Here is a 19,575-nt window from a genome sequence, read left to right as displayed (position 1 = left end):
ACTAGCAGGTGGGCCCGGCGTTGCTCGGGCAAAAGTAACTATAACTAAGATAAAGATTATTACGTTACAGTCAACCTTACCCGTTTTCACAGAATGCAAGAATTGGGTCCCCTTGTTTCCAAACTAATTAGAGAATTTTTAGATGGGTCTAAAAATATGTTCGATTTTCCGCAAAAACGAAAAAAAAACGGCATCTGCGTATTGCACGTCGCTTTTTCTTAACAATTCCATTGTTACGTAACATTTCCATTGTTGACACTTCCATTGTTACTTAGCACTTCCATTGTTACTTAGCACTTCCATTGTTACTTAGCACTTCCATTGTTACTTAACACTTCCATTGTTGACACTTCCATTGTTACTTAACACTTCCATTGTTACTTAGCACTTCCATTGTTACTTAACACTTCCATTGTTGATAGAAGTGTTAAGCCTTAATCCTGTCCCTCTCCCCCGTGGGGAGGAATTTCTAAAAATACCTTCTTAGTGTGCGTTCTCCTAACGTATCCTAACTGTGTACCAAATTTCAACTTTCAACTCCTAACCGTTCGGGCTCGTATCCATAACGTATATAGAAGTTTTAATCCTGTCTCTCTCCCCCCGGGGGGGAATTTCGAAAAATCCCTTCTTAGTGTGCGTTTTTCGTGACGTACCCTATCTGTGTACCAAATTTCAACTTTCAACTCCTAACCGTTTGGGCTCTGCGCTTATTATTAATATTATTATCATCAACCCGTCTCGATTATATATTACGGTAGATAAAACTATAGTATAGGCCTAAATAAGCTTAGCTACCGTGTTTCCCCGAAAATAAGACATCCGCAGAAAATAAGACCTAGCACTGGTTTTGCTGAATTGCGAAATATAAGACCTCCCCTGAAAGTAAGACCTAGAGAAGTTTTTTTTAGTCGTAACGGTCATCGACAGATAGTTGAAAGTAGCCGTTGGCTTTTTGAAAGTACAGCCACTAATTGGTCAGAAGACAATTACACCACACGGCATGATTTGCATAATACTATGGCTTGGGAATCACAGATTTGCATAACGTTACGGCTGGTGATGGCTAATTGGTCGGCCGAGAATCACGCCACATGACATTTGCATAGTGCTACGGTTCAGTAAGCACTAATTGGTCATCGAGTCCGATGTTGACGCTATAAAAAGGCGACAGTTCGACACACCGGATATACGTCACTCTCGTCTAAGTTCGACTTGGGAATTTTTTTGTTCAATAATAAATGTGAATTCTTCTTCCTGGAAAAAATAAGACATTCCCTCAAAATAAGACCTAGCGCATTTTTCAGAGCCAAAATTAATATAAGACACTGTCTTATTTTCGGGGAAACACGGTAAATGTAACATCTACAAAAAATACTTATAAATCAATATATAAATTATTTTGTAAACTAATTTATTATCTATTATATTCATAAACACAGATTATAGGCTGATTATTCAATCTCTACTTTCTCATAAAAAGCATTGAGTCATAATTGATGGGGGAATTTCTAGTATTTATAGCCTATAATTTAAGCTCATTTTTATGTGCTAAATTTATTTAATTTCAACGTTGTCGACAATTTTAAATGAACAATATGACACTTAATATTAATTAATAACATTGTTGCTTGCCCTTACATTATTATTATTCAACGTATTTTCGATTTATATTTTAAAGCTTACCAAACACAGCAATCAAGTATTTGAAAACAATTTATTACACTTTGCTAATTATAAAATTTATTACAATTGCAAACAATTGTCTATTTGATTGCTGTTTGTGTTTGAAATATAAATTACGACGATCTTCGTTTGTGCATGAATTACGTTAAATAATGACATTTAATTGTTCTCTCATTGTCAAGGCTCTTAGAAAATTAAATATAAATCGATTAATCACACTATAAAAAAATAAATGAATTCGATTAAGTCTGAATGAAATGTAAATATCTAACAAAATTATAAGCATGCAGTTCAGTTTTTATTTTTGATTAATTAAGTAAATATTAAATGTATATAATATCAATTATTTTATTAAAAGTTAAATTTTACATTACAAATGTTTAAGTACAATTTCGTTTTATCATTTTGTCTAACCGTTAGAGCTAAGGACTACAATTATCAATATGAGCGTGAAATATAAGAAAATCGCTACTACTCAGAAAAAGTTTCGAGTTCGTACCTTTTTACCTTGTTTATGGAGATTCTTTCAGTATAATTTCAGCTCACTTTATTTCAAAATTTCTTCATTCTTTATTTTTACTTCTTAGAAGAGTAAAATTGCGTGTCTTTATTTCCCAGTCTTCTTCAATCTAAAAAAGAAAAATAGTATTAGTCCATACAAGGTGAGTGCCTTGACCACACTATCGTACTACACTATCGTCTTCGTCTACTACCAGTTACTTCTGTTTTCTTCCTGCACGTGGTCTAAATCTTTTCCGGGAATAATTCCTGAACAAGAAGGGAACCTCTCGGCGATGGGAATCTTAATTAAGAAAATTTCCCTAAACGTAAAGAATAGGATCCGCTTATAGAAGATAGAGAAAGATTTGTTAAAATTCTAGATTTCTAAAATAATTTTAATTAAACAGTTAATGGGATATTCAGGAAATTTTTACAAATTTTATCTATGGCCTAGACCCTAGAGTGTGCTATGTTAATTGTTAAACATACAGGGAAAGTCGATTTTTTCAGCTCAAGCATCTGTTTTTGATAAACTGATTCATTTACATTGTAAATAAATGAATCAGTTTATCAAAAGCAGATGCACGAGCCGAAAACAACGGTACAGACAACGGCTGGTTTTTTTTCATGTAAATTTTACATGAAGAAAACCAGCCATTCGATCTCCGATTCGAACGAAACTTGGCGAGCAAGTAGCCCTAAACACAAATGTTTTTTTGTCCGAATAATATGGCTCACTTTTGAAGTATTTCCTAACAATGTTCTCTGGAAATAAAGTGTTTAACTTATAAGACTGGCCATTCAGAACTATCATAGCTGAGCGAATAAGGTATTAAACATCGGAGCTAAAGGTTATGGGGTTATATCTTCTGCAATTTACGAATTCTTAAGTGTAACATAATTATTTTATTATTTAAACGTATCATTACATTATTATCGTCAAGTTTAAAGCATATAGAAGAAGAGATTATAAATTGGTGACGTAATTTCCTGTTTAGCAAAGAGAAGTCCCTGGATATAATTCTTTTATGTTCATTAATATATTTTTTCTTCATACAGTAAGGCATCGTTTAGCGCTTTCTCGATTAACGCTGATTTGATATAGGCTAACGCGGTCTACTCGAAGCCTAAAAGAAGGCTCAAAATTTACGCTGATTCAAATTATCGCGGAATTTTATTAATTCGTATATAATAAGATTATTATCGAACACGAATCAATCAGCAATAGATGGCAATTCGTCGTAGCGCTGTACTTTTCGTAAATATATGTTTGGAGAAATTTAGGGAAAAAATATAACATTATGGATGCCGTACATAATATCGACTTCGCATGACAAGAATTAACTGATAAATGCATGAACGGAGTATGGAAGAAGATATGGCTGAAGATATCCAAGGATTCTCAACGAGAAGAGTCTATCGTTGACCAAATTGTCAACCTAATCGATACAGTAGGACTAGGAGATGTAGACGAGCAGGATATTGAGGAGTTACCGCAGGTTTCTGGTGAGAGTGTTACTAATGACAACCTTCAAGAACTGGCAGAACAAGGAATTCATGTAGAACTGGAAAATAGTGATTATGAAAACGAAGAACCCAAAGAATTTCTTTACAGATTTCCTTAGTAAAAGTTTGGTATCGATAACCGAAACAGTTGATTAAATTGTAGCAAATGATCCAGATTTTGAAAGGAGTGCAAAAGTAAGACAAAGCGTTTTCAGTGCGATCTCCTGCTACCGACATTTGCTTAACGAAAGAAAAAATAGCAACAAATGACACTAGACTTCATCACAAAAAATCAAGAATTTCAGAAGGGCTAGGACCTTCATTACAAAAATGAACTTTACATTTGTGTGTGCATATGTTTATGTGATATTTAATATATATTATTATGCAAATTAATATAAGAACAACTTAAAATTAAAATTCGTTTATTGTTGTCCGTGTGTTTTCCTTTTCCTATTTACAATGTGTTAAAATGACCTAGTTTAATGCTCTTAGTTTAACGCGTTTTGTCGTCTAGGAACGCATCCTAAGCGCTAAAGATACCATTAGTATAAACGAAACACAAAAAATTCTAAATTACAGTCAAGCTTTTATATAACAAAAATTCGGTAAATAAAATATTATTATTTTAATTTATATTAAGTTAAATACGTTCGAGAATACTTGCATCTGATGACCTATCATATTAGGTCGAAAACGTTAATGTTTCTTTAATAAACGTTTTTCTCAGCATCGAGTGTTGGATGATTTATTATTATTTTAACGTAATTTTTTTCGTTATTTTATGTAATTTAATATAATAATATATAAATTAATATAAACGTAAGTTTAATTTTAAGCGTGGTTACATTTATGTGTTTAAATATAAGTTAGTTTAACTACTTTTTCGTTAAATAATTTGTAATATTTTGTTGCACAGAACAATAAAAGAATGTCTTCTCTTCACACTTATTAAGAACATAAAAACTGCTTTATCTACATCGATGTAAACAAAGTTCTAGCAAGTGTTTCCGTATGTCTTGCATCATCGACTAATTTTAAAATTAATTCGCGATTTGTTATTATGGTTGATAAAGTTCTCACAGGAATTCCAAACTTTGCTGCAACGTCTTTCTTTTTTGAGCATTAATCAATTTCCCTCAACAGTAATTTTTTTTAGTAATGTTAAGTATCAGTACAATCCTACTAGAGTTTCCAGCATCTTATTACACATTTATCTATGGGAAAACAGTTTTGGTGGAGCAGAATCTTTTACTTGGGTAAACAACAATAAATTAACATGGCCTGAAATTGAAGCTTCCAGTAAAAATCTTAATGAAACTGTTGCAAATAATACAATAAACATGGATCAACTGTTTGATGAAGTAGTGATTGCAAAACTTTTTTGGGTTAGCTAACTATGAAATTTGGAAAAATACAAGTTGTGAAGAAAAATGGATACAACTTTTCTGTCATTTCAAAGAAAAGAACATTTCATTGCTCAATCTTGTTCAAATTATAGAATACATTTTTAGCATGCCAGGCACATCTGCACCAGTCCAAAGAGTATTCTCAGTAATAAATATCATATGTTTTAAAGAAACGGGTAGAATGACTGAATCGACCATAAAAGCTTTACTACGCTGCAAAATTAACAGTGAAATAAATTGCTGTGAATTTTTCAATGTCGTTAAAAACAACAAAGAATTTTTAAAGAAAGTTTGCGCTAGTGATAAATATTAATAAGTTCTTAATAATAAGGTATGCCCAGTTGAGTTATTAAAAACTGCTTTTAACTCGTTGTGTTTTGTTAAGAAATTCTTTATTTAGCCGTTTTAATCATAGATACTTATTCTAGTAGGCTTTATTTTCTATTGTATTTTCTCAAAATTTTTCCTGTTTGAGAAAAAAAAATATTATGGTAATCCTACCTCTTAACCATATCCATCGCAAGTTCGGTTTGGCCGAATCCGCGATGGGTGTGAGAATTTTCTTAAACCTTAAAAATTCTGAGGTTTATGAAAATTTCCATGAATATTCCCTTGAAAATTCCTGTTTAGAGTAAAGTAATATTATAAAATAACCGCGTATCATTTACATAGTTTGCTGTTTCCTTTAATAACTTCATTCACGTTTCGTTGCACTTCGCTCCTCAAGAATGACAATAGAATTAAAGGAACAATTACAAAACCAATTCGTATATTTTAATAGGAGTCAGCAGTCAAATTTTCAACGTATTTTTCATTTTTAAGTGGTGAAGTTGACAAAAGAATACTTAAATGGTAAGCATTATTAACAATAGTTTAAGTGATTCGAATGGTAAACATTAGAAATTAATTCATAAACTTATACCTCTTATGGTATAGGTAAATAATAATTTACAGTTTATCAACGATTTTGTAATAATAATTTTAACTGTGCTAACTACGAAATATGTTTATTCAATTCAACTTCTTGAAGATATTTATATTTATATATACTTTCTCGAGTATTCTATAATAATATTTAGATATAAAATAACAAATTCATCCTGAAGTAATGGCGTAAAACATTGAAACGTGTAGAACAGATATCCACGAGGAAATAACCTTGCAGAAGCACACAATAACAAATATGGAAATCCAAAGTGTGCCGTTAAACATCTAAATTTAAGATAATTTTTAAATATACCACTAATTTAATAATCTTTCCTAAATAATCCACGTGTCACGAAACGAAAGTTAAATGAGGCAACTAAAATACAGCAATTTATTAAAAATTAAGACATTCGTGGGTAAATTCTAAATGTATAAGTTTCTGTAGAAAATCTATACAATAATAAGCGTGCTTTGTATGCTATAATCGCGTTTGGAATAACAATCAATTGTACTTGTAGCGATAATAAATATTATATAGAATAAACTAAAAGTAAGTTAAAAACCAGATTAAAAGAACATATAGCAGATCTGAAATACAACAGAATAAATTCTGCCTTTCATGATCATTGCACTCTGAATGATTGTAAAATTGATAAAGATAAAGTAGAAATACTCCACAAAGAAAAAGAAACATATCATAGAAAATTCAAAGAAAGCGTAGAAATTATCAAAAGTAATAAATGTAAAAATAAAAACCTAAGTATTAAAATAAACGAAAACTGGCTCAATATCTTATAAAATTAAAAAATCTTTTAAAAAATATTTTAAAAATATTGCCACAAGGTGGCCTACTCGTCATGTGACTGTGTAGTAGACAGTGGGCAGTATCAACTGGGGGAAAAAAGAAAAAGGGGGGAGGAAAGGTCGTCGAAATCTGTTTGTATGGAAGGACATCGATTTTGATGTAAGACGAGTATGTAAATTCTGGTATTGTTGTTAAATCGATTTAAACGTGATAGTTAATGTATGGGAAAAATTTTAAAATAGTTTAAATTTTATAACAATTAAAATGAATAACTAGGTACGTACCAATAGCGAGCCGTCATTGGAAGCGGTGGAAGCGTTGCTTCCCTTGTATTTTCTAAAAAATAAATACATATTGTGCGATTATTTTCATATAATTAATTTAAAATTAATATTTTATTATAACCGCATTATGTATCTTATTACAAATTTCTATACTACATGTGAAAAAAACGATAAGATTGCTATTGTATATTCGAATATCAGTGGCGGAATGGATGGAGGCGCTGTATTGTCGAAATCGGGTCAGCTTCCAAGCAGCCAGATTATACATTTCGCGCATGCGCTTTACAGAGCACCAACCTCACCCGGTTTAGCTGGTGGAAGCTACACACCAAAATGCTTCCAAAGATTCTATCCTGGACCAGTTCTGGGCTGTTAGCCGCCTGCCTGCTAGAAATTTGGCCACTCTCGCCCCATNTTATTACAAATTTCTATACTACATGTGAAAAAAACGATAAGATTGCTATTGTATATTCAAATATCAGTGGTGGAATGGAAACGCTGTATTGTATTGTCATCTTCCAAACAGCCAGATTATAATCATTTGCGGATGCGCTTTACAGAACACAAACCTTACCTAGTTTAGCTGATGGATGCTACACACGTATAACGCTTTTAATGATTCTATCCAGGACCATTTCTGGGCTGTTAGCCACCTGCCCAGAACTGGTTCAATTCCCTGCCCAGTGTACAATTCTTGTACAATGTTAAAAAATTAACTGTTACTTTGGTAGCACCATTTACAACTAAATTTAATGAATGAGAGATGCACGAGGTACAAAAAAGAGCTATAGAATTTATTTTCCTTAAATTTACGATTTACGTATCCGTTTGTCATAAACATTTGTCTTTCCACTTTTTTCCCGAGACTACAAATAGTCGAGTACAAAGTAACTGTTTTCAACTTATTTCTACTTTAGAAGTAGTTAAATGATTAAGCAATTAGGGAATTGGGGACATAAATGAAACCCTGCTGAAAGAGCCGAATTTTTACTTAAACAAAAACTTAACCGAAGTACAGTGGGGACTGAAGAATCTGTAGCCGAGCACAGTGGAGACTGATTTCTTCGTAATATTAGATATAAAGACAGAAATTTTTCCAGTTCAATGAGAGTGACCGAAAAGTTGCAAATTTTGGAAATTTCCGTGTATACCTGGTCCTAAAACGAATTAGTTAGAAAACAAATGACAGACAATCTATTAAGTTTAACATATTTAGATTTTTACAGTTATGGCGAGAAACATTCAAAATGTACAACAAGTAAAACGGCAAAACCGTATTTGGAACAAGACTATGTCTCGGAGACTCACTACTAAGCGGAATCACTTTGACGCTCTCATTCTCCAATCTTCTTTGGTATCGCTCGCTGCTTTTGGGCGCAATTGTTCAAACTTCGCTGGCCATAACCATAAGATCGTCCACAATGTATCTTCAATGAAATTAACCTATCCAATTTCGAAATTTCTCTCCGTTGCGTGTCGGTCCGGGTTGAATTTTTGTCGATGCGTAACGAAAATTTCCCGTTTTTGAAAAAATAATCGTAGCTGTTGTATCGTCTGAAATTATTTTCTTTATTTTGCACAAACAATATGCGGTTTAACCTCATTATAATGTTATCGGATGTAACGACAACTCTAATATAACGTCAAATTTTTATCGGTCCCACGATTTTACTATACTAGATAATGTTAAAAAAAACCTACTTGTAACAACACCCTGTTTTAATGTCGTATTTGAAGCACTCCCAAATTTACAAAATTAGATTACAAATTTTATTTAACATAAAAGAAACTACGTGTTCAATCCTAAGGTCAGAGTTCACTTTTTACAATGATTGTGGGTGGTACTCTCCCCACCTGACTTCAATGGGGTGAGGTGGCTGTTTTGCCTGTTTGTAGAAGAGGATCGCCATTTTGGATTTCATTTTGGCTCGGTTCTCGGTTCCCTGACTACCTACAAGTCTGGATTTTTTTATGTGCAAATGATTTGGGCACCTAATACTCTGTGCCAAATATCAACTCTCGACATGTACCCCTTCATACCTCTATGCTGTTAATAAAAAACGGCAGTACGATTTTATAAACAAGACATAGTCTTGTCAACAACCTTGTCGCGTCCTTTGAGTTATACCAGTGATGCGACAAAAGAGGCATTTGACATAGACTGGTATCCGCACCCTCGGGATTTGGCATGCATGCACGCACTGCACACCTACGAGGACCGTCTCTGATTCCATCTATTAGTCACTCGTAGGAAGCTATTTGACTAAGTGGATTGTTTTAAGATTTAAAAAGTAAAGAATATTTTATGTTATTTTTATGTACGTTTCTTTACAAAGCTATATTTAAATTATAATTTTCTTTAAAAGTACAGTAGAGCGTCGTTTATCCGAAACGTCGGTTATCAGAAGGAATTCCAGTCGACAAATTTAAATTTTCGCCAATGCTATGGCGCTGTAATCTTTGGGTTACTCAAATATTTTACGTTTTTGATACTAAATTAACTTTTGAAGTATACTTTTTTTATTGTTTTTATATTTTTCAATATACAGTAATACCCCAACTTACGCTACCCCGACTTACGCGAACCCGGAGTTACGCGATTTTGAAATCTCGTCGATTCTTCTTTTGTTTGAGCGCCACGCAATCCTTGATTACTCACTACCCCCACACTATTGTTCAGCTTACATGTTCGGATGTGTCGCGCGGAATCCACACATAGCTACAATTTATTTTGTGTTATTTATTTCTGTGTTTGTTATATCTACGGAGACTTGAGAGATTACATACTCTGATTTGTTTGTCATTTTCCTGAAGATGATNGTAAAATTCTTGTATAATGTTAAAAAATTAACTGTTATTTTGACAGCATCATTTACAACTAAATTTAATGAATGAGAGAGATGCACGAGGTACAGAAAAAGCTCTAGAATTTATTTTCCTTAAATTTGCGATTTATGTAACCGTTTGTCATAAAAATTTGTCTTTCCACTTTTTCCCGAGACTAAAAATATTCGAGTACAAAGTAACTTGTTTCGACTTATTTCTACTTAAGAAGTAGTTAAAAAATTAAGAGATTAGGGAATTGGAGACATAAAACCATGACGAAAGAGCCGGAATTTTACTTAAACCAAAGCTTAACCGAACCAATCTCTAGCCGAGTATAGTGGGGACTGATTTCTTTGTAATATTAGATGTAATAAAGAGAGAAATTTTTCCAGTTCAATGACAGTGACCAAACAGTTGTAAATTTTGGAAATTTCCGTGGACCCTGGTCCTAAAACATATTAGTTAGAAAACAGACGACGGACAATCTATTAAGTTTAACATATTTAGATTTTTTACAACTATGATGAGAAACGATTAAAATCTGCAACAACCCTGTCGCGTCCTTTGAGGTATACTAGTGATGCGACAAAAAAGGCATTTGACATTGACCGGTATTGGCACCCTCGGGATTTGGCAGCCCGCGTACATGCACCTACCAGGACCATCTCTGATTCCGTCCATTAGTTACTCGGGAGCTATTTGAATAAGTCGTTTGTTTAAGATTTAAAAATTAAAGATTTTATGTTATTTTTATGTACGTTTCTTTGCAAAGCTATATTTAATTATAATCTTCTTTAAATGTATATTAATATAATTGAAGAATATTTTGTATCAGGTACCAGGATGTACAGGATGTACTGTACAGTACCTGTACATCCACCACACATTTTATTTCACCAAGTAAGTTTTTATTATTTTATTTATAATTTTAATTAATTATATTTATAATTTTATTAATTATTTATTTATAATAGCAATATATCGTGGCTAGCGATTCAGAATGTAATTGTGATATTAAAAATACATTTAGAGAAGTCTACGGTTTTTACTGGCTTATCAAACGAATACGAATGGACCCTACATTATCACTGACGCACAATTAACTGATTGCCCCTGGAAGTCGGCTTCTTACAGAAACACAGCTTCCCTATCATCAAATGTCACGGCACGCCACTGCTAGGTACTGACGTAATTTGTAGTATTGTTATCAAAATAGATGTATGCAAGATAATTAATGTAAAATCTTTAGATAACAGGAAGTTAAATATAAAAATTTTTTTAAAAATTTTTTTAGATAATATGAAGTCGAATATGTAAAGGAGTTTTCAAGGTTCAAACCTTACAAACATTTGTAATTTAATGGATAACAAGTTAAATATGCAAAGGAATTTTATGGTTTTAACTTTCAGTAATCTGTAATCTAAAAGGTATGTTTTGAAAAACATGGCCGTTATATGTTTGTTTATAAAACTGTTGTAACTTGTGAACTTTTATTTTAGTTGGCTGAAGAGGGGCAAGGAATGCCCGAAACGTGTACAAATAAGATAAATACGTATCAACTAAATAAAATTTAATGATGAGATTTGCCAACTGTCTGAATAAATACAATAAATGATTTATGTTCTAATTATTAAAAATTACTGGCACTGTTTCAAAAATATCAGAATAACAATCAACCTGAAAATCAGCTAGTGACATCATCGAGGTAGAAGTCAATACTTGGGGTTCCAGTCAGTTTCCAGTACTTTTACCAAACTAACACACCTGCAGGTGAGTAATGTCATTTCTAAAACTATATTTTACTTCTATAGCGGTAAATTTTATATTTTAAAATGTCTATTGATATTTTTTGCATAACGCTAATAACACCGGATTTAAAATTAGGTTGCGCGTATGATGGTGATGTTCAGTTTTTTAAGCAATGACCTATCTTATTGTTTGCATTATACCTAGATGGATTTTAATATTTACTTAATCCCGTCTACATAAGTGTTATAATTAAATAACTTCTCTTGAATTTAATTAACTGAATAAACTTTTATTTGACTTACTTAAAATATTTTACCTCACCTTTATTGATGAGGAAGAAATATACATTTTTAGGCCATTGTCTCGAATTTTAATATAAAGAAGAGAAATTTCACAAGTAAAATGATCTAATTTGCTATTATAATCGCAACAGGAAGAAATAAATGGACGTAATGGACGAATAATAAGTTACGTATTACTTTTATATCCTATTGTGAGACTACGGTGGGGTATGAGATTAGACTCGAAAACCCTTTAATCGTCAGAACCGTTAGTTCTGCTCACTGGGTCACTGGATGGCGTTTAGGAGGGCAATTATTCGAGTGGGGAGAGTCGCGAGTAAGTTCCGATCGTAGGCGTTCGGATATTCGTATTTAATCAAGTGAACAGGCAGGTTAACAAATAACTAACTTAATGAATAAAATAAAGAGATACATAAAAGAACAATCTATCGTTATGTCGCTGCCTAACTACGTACTGTACACCTCTAAACACGGAGAGAGAGTTTACATCAATAAAACATACTACCTCATTTAACAATGGTTGCTCTATTCGTCGCACTGTCGCACAATCGGAGCTTGATTAATATACTTTGTATGAGGAGATTGATTGGCGATATTGGTAGATGGAGATGTAGGTGGGTTTGGAGACTGGTGATGAGGAACCGGAACAGGACTATGCTCTTCCTATGGCTTCCACATTTCTATCTGGTAGTTCCTTCGATATGATCGTCTACCTTCTATGACCCTCTCTATGGTAGTCCACTATGATCGTCGACCGCTTGTTTATTTACTATCGGTGACTGCCGACTATTATGGCAGGTCCTAATTATTATGGGTGACTGCCTCGAATCGTGGAAAATCGCCTTTTTTATGCGTAAGTTTCTTCTTCCAATAGAAATTTAGGGTTTGTATCAGCTGACGGGATGTACAGTACTAATGAGTTAGACGTCCAGATGTTCGTCAAAATTAGAGATAAGCTCTTGTGAAAGGAAGTTCGATTTTCCTTTTTGACATAAAAGTGACAAAATGTGTCATTTTTGTCGTTAAAATGTTATTTTAAATTATTATTTAATTGAATATATTTTTAACTGTTTATATAAAATTATTCTATACTCTCGAATTTTCAACATAAATCTAGGGATACTTGTGCTATTTGCTTTTATAGTACAATAATATATAATTAAATAACTTAAATTAAAAAATATATTAATTAAAATATATATATATAGATAAAATGTCCTTGATAATAATAAAGATATCTTTGTACTTTATTATTATTTAGGGACGTCCTCGAAAAATAATGTAACAAAAATGAATGAATTTTAAATATTAGAACAAGTTTCAGAGGTCGCTTTTAATTTCGTTTATATAGCTTAAGAAGTCTGTATTGTACAATGCTTAATAATGTATAACATCTAGAATTCTATCCAGTAAAAATAATCTATATCAATAATAAAATTAAATATCTATAAAAATAAAAAAATACATAAATAAATAATGTATTCTAAATGCTGAACCAAGACAAAATATCGATAAGCTCTTATCTGGGGCCCTTAAAAGGGGAGGATTAAAAAAAATACTCGGATTGTCTGTACGTAGAACCAAAATGGCCCAATTATATAATAAAATTGATATTTTTAAATTAAAAATTTAATTTAATTATATTTTATTTAGTGCTTTCTCTTTCATTAATTTTCTTGCGATGCCGAAAGAATCGTATTAAAAAATTAATAAAGATTTCTAATCTTGTTGTTAAGAAGATTAATTTGATATATTATCCGAGTTATATAAATATACGTTAGTGATAATTGCTCATTTTATATTTACGTATATTCAAGATGGAAGGAGCTAAGAAATTAGTTGATAAAATAATAAACGAACAACGTTCTCGTTTTAATGCATTAAGTCAAGAAATTTGGAAAAATCCAGAAACTAATTATGAAGAAATTCATGCTCATGATGTTCTAGTTTCTACGTTACAAGATTTTGGATTTTCTGTTCAGAAGAATTACATTCTACCAACTGCATTTAGAGCAGAGTTTGGTGAAGGTAATGCATTTCATCTGTATTTAAAATAATTATCATTATATAAAACAATACTTTAAAATCAATATACGGTATTTTTTATTTAATTAATTAAATAAATATCCATATATATACAATGGGGAATTTCGGTAAAGTAAAACTGACGATTGGGCTACCTCACAAGAGCCAATAATTTTATTTGCCATATCGAAACGTTCCTTCTAGGAGCGGACAGCTGGATGGCCGAGGTTATTAAGACATCAGCCTATTGCTCTGGGGATCTGGAAAAATGGAACTTTCTGTAATATCGAAGCTTAACTAATAAAATACAATGAAACAATAGGTTTATTTTTTAAATTTTGTTTCTTTTGCTCTTCTAAGAGAAGCTTTTTCCAGATCCATCACGGATTCAATCACACATACAATGGGGTAGCCGGGAGATAAACGTTAGGCTCAACGTATCCGGTATTATCAATACCATGTAAAAGTTTTTGAAGATTTGCTTCCCTGGATCGCACCAGGGTTCTCCATAGAGGGAATTTGATGTCTTTTGCAGAGCCGGTTAAGACTCTGCAATCAGATTGTCATACGAACATTCGTATAAACCTATTAATTTAATTTAAATTATTTAAATTACAATATTAAAATAAATTTCTTTTTATATGTTGATTACCGATGTAAGTTTACAGAATTTTATCATTCGTATCGAACTGTCATGAAAAGTGAAGGATATCAGTTTGGATGAATGCAGATATCATCATTATATAGAAGTACTTTTTGATCAAATTTAATAATTATATAAACCGGATAATTGGAATTTATGAAGTTTATATAATATGTATAAACTAAAAACCTATAAAGATTTTAAGTTCGACTTTTTATAAATTGTAATTTTTAATATTTAAAATGAAACAATGCGATTTATTGTCAAAAATATAACTTAAAATGGATTTATCATTTACAAAATGTGTTTGAATAAATGTAAGGTAAAGGAAAACAGAGCAATTGCCTGGGGTCTCTACCAACAAGGTGGAGGCCCAAACCATTGTTTTATAAGAAAATATTTCTCAAAAAATTTCCCGATGAAAAATATCAGAAGTCAATACTGTACTGTGCATGGGGTACCCTAATTCAAATTGCTTGGAATCCCATGAAGCTATAATGCGCCACTGCACCTTGATAATGTTAAAATAATATTTCTGTATTATTTTAACTTTTTATATATTATAAATTTTAATGATAATCCGAAAATCAGTTAATCGATAATTACCTTTAAGAATATTTTAAGAATGATTAGGTCAATTTGGAACATTCTTATATTAGTAATCGTGATTTAATCGCTCCCAACGGAACAATTTAAAATACCTTTGTATACAGGGTGTTTATAATTAAACTTCCACTTTGAAATGGTCATAAAATGAAAACTACTGGACAGAATGTTATCAAACTTGGGCCGTGTTCAGTAACACAGAACACCTAAGTTAGAATTCTGAGTGGTTTAGTGGGCGGAGCAAAGAATACATAAAAGAAGCTAGTGGTGGGAGAAGTCAAGCAGTAGTTAGAAACAAGTTCAACATTGCAGCATAACTAGACTTAGCAAAAATTCTGCGTTACTGAACACGGCCCTGGTAATAGTGTACAGGAAGTCATGGGATTTTATTTTCCGCAAAAGAGCTAGTTCAAAAACTCACCACCAACGGGAAATGGCGCTGTCTGCAATATTGTTAAACGAAATAAGACATGAAGACAGCTTTGAAAATGTTTTTAATCGGTTTTAAAACGCGTTACAGAGCTTGTTCAATGTGGTATCCACCATTTTTGATAAGCAAGTTACATTTCATTACTGTGTTCTCAATAGTAGCTCTTAGCATATCAGGATTAACCCACAAACAGTTTCGTTTTAAACCGATTAAAAACATTTTCAACGATGTCTTCGTGTCTTATTTCGTTTAACAATAATGCAAACAGCGCCGTTTCCCGTTGGTGGTGAGTTTTTGAACTATTTTTCGCGGGAAATAAAATCCCATGACGTCCTGTACACTATTACCAAGTTTGATAACATTCTGTCCAGTAGTTTTCATTTTATGACCATTTCAAAGTGGAACTTTAATTATAAACATCCTGTATATTGGTTAATTGCAATCTATAGTCTATATATTTTACCAGAAAATATTTATGTACAAATCACATAATTTCATAGGAAACTATCCGAAAATTGCTGTACTATGTGAGTATGATGCTCTACCAGAAATTGGTCACGCATGTGGACATAACTTGATCGCAGAAGCCGGTGTAGCCGCTGCTGTTGCAATTAAGTATGTTATGGAAAATCATAAAAGTATCCAAGGTAAAGTAAGTATTATTTAAACTTAAAATAACCCTTCCGAAGATATTCGTATCCATAAAAAGAGAAATTAGAGCCGATACGAAATTTTTGCTTGAGTAAATGAATAAGTAGTTTAAGAAATGTATGTGTATGGTAATAGTTTACTCTACCTATTGTGCTGTATTTGTAATAAATTGTTGATGTTGGCGATAAAGTTGCACATAGCAGAGGCAAAGAGGAATCTGGGTTAGAATCTAACTTAATCCCTCATAAGTTTCATATATAGTGTGAGTTAAAATGTAGTTTATCCTGCATCTATGCTTACTGATCTCATTTTAAATTAAGTTCGTTGGTAATACGCAAAATTGAATTTCGTATAAAATGTAACTTCGTAAACTAATTCAATCCTGAAAGTTTAATATAGAAGAAAATAAAGACTGATGTTGGTTGAAAATCTAATGATAATTTTATTTACCTGATTGGTGTCATAAGGTTGAGACCTTTTGCCACACAAACATATTCACACCACAACCAAGTTCACAACACATAATCAATAAAATCAATGCCCGTTTTTTCATGAAGATTCCTGAGGATCTTATCCAAATATGGATATTTCAGAATAGCAACCACATATTTAAATATTCCGGTCATTCGGTCTTATAGCTGAAGATCCAAATAAAATTAAAGTATCTTATTATTACTTGCCGATTTAATGCGTATCGAAATCCGTAGGATGAGGAATAATATAAAATCATGATAAATTTTGGCTTTTAAAACGAAATCAAATTCATTTCCATGTAAATAGACTGACGCTTCACATAAATATTTCAATCACTAATTATTTTTATAATGCACTGACATCAATTTTCCAATTTAAATATATTTTATAATAATTTATTTTTAGATTGTAGTTCTTGGCACTCCTGCCGAAGAAGGTGGAGGGGGAAAGANTGCCCGTTTTTTCATGAAGATTCCTGAGGATCTTATCCAAATATGGATATTTCAGAATAGCAACCACATATTTAAATATTCCGGTCATTCGGTCTTATAGATGAAGATCCAAATAAAATTAAAGTATCTTATTATTACTTGCCGATTTAATGCGTATCGAAATCCGTAGGATGAGGAATAATATAAAATCATGATAAATTTTGGCGTTTAAAACGAAATCAAACTCATTTCCATGTAAATAGACTGACGCTTCACATAAATATTTCAATCACTAATTATTTTTATAATGCACTGACATCAATTTTCCAATTTAAATATATTTTATAATAATTTATTTTTAGATTGTAGTTCTTGGCACTCCTGCCGAAGAAGGTGGAGGGGGAAAGATAAAACTACTTGAAGCAGGAGCCTTTAAAGATATTGATATTGTCTTAATGGTACATCCCAGTCCAACAGATCATCTGTTTCCACCTTTCATATCTTTGATAAAGGTAATGAAGTTAAAATAAAGATATTTGACATTTCTCTTTACGTAAAATTACATTTTTGTTTATTTTGAGCTATTGGCGTTAATTTTGCTTATTTCTCTGAAAATACTGATTAGAATAGCTTGAAACCTAACATATAAACAAAACATTGTATTCTTTATGCATAAAAGTTTAAGCCAAAAATGTTATCTAAATTAGGTCAAACTAAAAACAAGTACTAAGCATTGTCGTAAATCATTGCTATCTCTTACACTCAAACATGCTACAGAGCAATTATTCATGATGGCTATAATGTTATTTATCTGCTCTATCGGGGACAAAGTCCATTCTTAAACAAAAGTACCATGAACCTGCTCAAGTGTTTTTAGTGGATGCTGGTGGGATAAAATTCGTCTCCCTAGAGTATCCCAACGAGTTTTATAGGATTAAGATCTGGAGATATAGCCAACCATTTCAACACATGCAACGAATATCTTCACTGTCATTGGTGAGTGCAACAATGCTGACAATGCGCACGAGCATTGTCGTACGTGAAAATAAAATCTGCACCCATAGCAACTCAGCATGGCTACATAAAGCCTTCTATACTTTTTTGCAGTAATGGCACTCCTTGCAAAAAAGTAGAGCTCAATGCAGCCATTAAACATAATGCCATTTCATACCATACATAACACCACCACCTCCGAATTGATCACTTTTCACTATGTACTGACTGAATGGAGTTTCCCGTTTTCTACTGTCTATCCAATGAGAATCATTCTATAGACTTTACTTGGATACGTCAATGAACAGGATATTGTCCTTTCATTTAATGTCGACGTCCTTGATATAATCTAAAACGGGCTCTTTTGTTTCCAGGTATCAATGAAACATAACGTGCTAGTCCTTTGGCAAAAAGACTATTTATCTGAAGCCTCCTGTACAGTTTTTCGCGAAACTTTAATATCACGGCTGTAGAGAGCTCTGCAGAGAGTCGCTTATCATTGCTTTGTCATGACACGCTGTTAACATAAATAATAGCCTTGTTGACGGGTGGAAACTCTTGGACTCCACTTCCAGGTTCATATTCAGCATCTCCTGTTCTTTGAAATCTGGCCCAAAGCTTAGTCTGATGCTTTGCGGCAGATTCGGAGTGCCGGACACGTATTTGCGAATAGCATAGCCTTCGAATAATTTTTCTTTCATAAAATTGTCTATGCGACATCATTATTGTCATTATCATACAGTAAAACAGTAACAATGTGTCCTCAATGGTTAAACCGCAAAAGAAACAATATCATGTTATTACTGTATTTATAGATCCTGACTAATTTGCATATTTGTGGTCTTTAATGAAACATTCGGTTCATCCTGGGTACATTAATTGTCTGGAAACGTTCACATAAATTTTTTGCTTTTTGTTTTGTTTATTCTTTCTTTTTCTCTACGAACGATTGGACGATTATATTTTAGAAAGACGAGTGTATTTATTTATATCAACTTTTACGAAAGTAATTTGTCTACTATTAAAGAGAATAGTATTTATAAAATACTTTGTAGTATAATTTATGAGTATTTGATTCTATTTCACAAAATGATAATTAATAAGTAGCTTATATAAATTATATCGGCTACTTATTAATACATATACACAGTATATATATTAATTAAAAAGATATTCTTCACATAAATTGTATATAATGTGCAATAACGGAAATATATATCATCAAAATGTAATACATACTTTGTGTATATCATATATTGATGATCTCTGTTGTCCTTGGATAGACGTTTAAGTGGATACCCCTTATCCCCATATATATATAAATGTTAAA

The 19,575-nt window shown here is 32.1% G+C and overlaps 1 protein-coding gene and 1 long non-coding RNA gene across 3 annotated transcripts in view; one reads left to right on the top strand and one right to left on the bottom strand.

The window, feature by feature from the left end:
- Positions 1–2,179: 2,179 nt before the first annotated feature.
- Positions 2,180–12,835, bottom strand: LOC111625762. Its single transcript, XR_002756781.1, has 2 exons — positions 12,498–12,835; positions 2,180–2,312 (listed from the first exon to the last, which is right to left on the bottom strand). It is a non-coding gene; the product is annotated as an uncharacterized LOC111625762 (long non-coding RNA).
- Positions 11,073–19,575, top strand: part of LOC111625734 (peptidase M20 domain-containing protein 2-like) — a 10,674-nt gene continuing 2,171 nt past the window's right edge. The window contains exons 1-4 of one of the 2 annotated variants that reach the window (XM_023368956.1): positions 11,073–11,711; positions 13,810–14,020; positions 16,197–16,348; positions 17,615–17,764. In XM_023368956.1, coding sequence (XP_023224724.1) covers positions 13,810–14,020; positions 16,197–16,348; positions 17,615–17,764 — 513 coding nt within the window. In that variant the 5' untranslated portion in view covers positions 11,073–11,711. Of the gene's footprint in view, positions 11,712–12,838; positions 12,846–13,809; positions 14,021–16,196; positions 16,349–17,614; positions 17,765–19,575 lie in introns of those variants that run through there. The other variant, XM_023368964.1, reaches the window with a different exon arrangement.

The sequence above is a fragment of the Centruroides sculpturatus genome, unplaced genomic scaffold (genome assembly GCF_000671375.1).
Source record: "Centruroides sculpturatus isolate CEXI.00-Female unplaced genomic scaffold, Cexi_2.0 scaffold99, whole genome shotgun sequence".
NCBI lineage: Eukaryota > Metazoa > Arthropoda > Arachnida > Scorpiones > Buthidae > Centruroides > Centruroides sculpturatus.
This window is presented reverse-complemented; position numbering and strand designations above follow the sequence as displayed.